The sequence below is a fragment of the Echinops telfairi genome, unplaced genomic scaffold (assembly GCF_000313985.2).
Source record: "Echinops telfairi isolate 266 unplaced genomic scaffold, ASM31398v2 ScPeMD7_36;HRSCAF=134, whole genome shotgun sequence".
NCBI classification, from domain to species: Eukaryota; Metazoa; Chordata; class Mammalia; order Afrosoricida; family Tenrecidae; genus Echinops; species Echinops telfairi.
Window position 1 is genome coordinate 3,761,219 of NW_022103934.1, and position 1,911 is coordinate 3,763,129.

A 1,911-nucleotide genomic window follows, 5' to 3' on the forward strand; every position below is an offset into this window, starting at 1 on the left:
GTCCCTCGGAGGCCTGTCCTTGCCCCAGTCCAGGCCCGCGCAGGCGGTTGGCGCCCTCAGGCCTGCATGCGGCAGCAGCGCGCTCCGGTCCAATCCATGCCTCTGCATTGGCAGTGGCACGTGGTCTCCGAGCGCACGTCCCAGGAGCCGCAGGCGGAGCCACACGTGCAGCCAGTAACAGCGAAACCTGCGGGTGGGAACAACGTGGGGGTGCTTGGACCCGGCGCTGGGAGGCTTGGCGAGGAGGTGGGGACCCCTGTGTGGAGGGCCTAAGGCCAGAGAATGGGGAGGTAGGATACGTGGGGGGGAGGGGGGAGTCGGGAAGTGGCTGGGGGCCTCAACGCTGGTGATTTAAGAAAGTGGGGTCCCGGGGCTGGGGAGAAGGCTGGGGGTCCAGACACAAGGTAGTAGAGGCTGGAGCTCCACTATCTTACAGCCTGACCATGGGCAAGAGGAGTATCCCAAGGGTTAGGGAGGTACCGAGGGCCTTCTGCACTCTGCATTCTGCACTCACCTGCAGGGCAGGTGGCCAGGTCCCCCCTGGAGGTGACACTTCGGCACTCCAGCTTCATGTTCCTGACAGCCTCGAGAACTGCAGGAGAGAGGGAGGGAGGGAAGGACATTGAGATCAATGGTCCTTCCTCGGTCCTCAAGCCCACCAGCTTTGAGGGCTTGGATCCAAGCATGAGGCCAGAGACCCTTCCCTGGGGAAGGCCCCAGAGATGGGGCGCTCACCACCTCCCTGAGACCCTCTGTCTCCCCTTGCCTTTACAGTAAGAGAGGGTTTGAGGCGAATGGAATTGGGTTTGGTTCGAGAGACTGGGTTGGGTTACTAGTCCCTGGGTGGTACAGAGGGTTAACACCTTGGGCTGCCGGCTGAAAGATTGAAGGTTCAAATCCACATGAGGTGCCTCGGAAGAAAGGCTCAAGGATTTTTTTTTTTTTAATAACCTCCTGAAAAGCTCAGTTCTACTTTGACGCACATGGGGGCATCAGCTGTTGGAATGGATTCAATAGCAACTGGTTAACTAGTTTGAGTAGGGGTGGGGTTTGCATTTGGTGTATAAATTAGAGCTGGCATTGACGTGGAGGTTGGGTTGCGTTTGAAGCTGAGAATGGAATTGGTGTTGAGGTTGCCATTGGGTTTGGGTTGAGGTTGAGGGTTGGCTGGAATTGGGGTTTGGGTGGGGATTTGGTTGCGGTTGGGTTTGAGGTGGAGATTTGATTGGTGTTGGATTTGAAGTTGGGGTTGGGTTTAAGGTTGGAATTTGATTGGGGTTGAGTCTGAGGTGGGGATTTGGTTGGGGTTGGATTTGAAGTTGGGATTTGGTTGGGGTTGGATTTGAAGTTGGGATTTGGTTGGGGTTGGATTTGAAGTTGGGGTTGGATTGGGATTTGGGTTTGGGTTTGAGGTTGGCATTCAGTTGGGGTAGAGGTCAGGTCTGCATTAGGGACCAGAGGGACCTTCAGTACGACAGCTGGTGGGGTCCTCACGTAGGGTGCTGGTGCCTTGCTGGAGTTTCTGGTTGATGGCTTCATCCACAGGACACAGGGACTCCCCCGACACCAGCAGCCCCAGAGTGGGGAAGAGGAGCAATGAGACCACCTTCATTCTGTAGGTTCTGTGGGGATGGGAGAAGAGGGCCAGGAGCTGAGAGAGTCCCCACGGCACCCGCCCCTGCTAAGGAGCCCCAGAATCACAGAGGGTGTGGGACTGGGGTCTCTGGGGCCCTATGGACACTAGGCTGAAGGCCCAGCTTTGTCCCCAACCCGGCTGTTGCAGGGATCGCTGTCACTTACCTCTCTCGGTGAACTGAGCCGTCCAAGTCTGGGACACAGATCCCCAGTGCTGCCACGCTGCCTCCACTTTTAAAGCCTCTGCTGTGGGGTTTCCTGTCTTGGGTAATAAGT

The 1,911-nt window shown here is 57.0% G+C and overlaps 1 protein-coding gene across 1 annotated transcript; it reads right to left on the reverse strand.

Moving 5' to 3' along the window:
- Nucleotides 1-56: 56 nt before the first annotated feature.
- RETN (resistin) lies at nucleotides 57-1,847 on the reverse strand. The gene is made up of 4 exons (XM_004717352.2): nucleotides 1,801-1,847; nucleotides 1,495-1,622; nucleotides 515-592; nucleotides 57-187 (listed from the first exon to the last, which is right to left on the reverse strand). The coding sequence occupies exons 2-4, from the start codon at nucleotides 1,610-1,612 to the stop codon at nucleotides 57-59; spliced, it is 327 nt and encodes a 108-aa protein (XP_004717409.1). The 5' UTR covers nucleotides 1,613-1,622; nucleotides 1,801-1,847.
- Nucleotides 1,848-1,911: the final 64 nt, after the last annotated feature.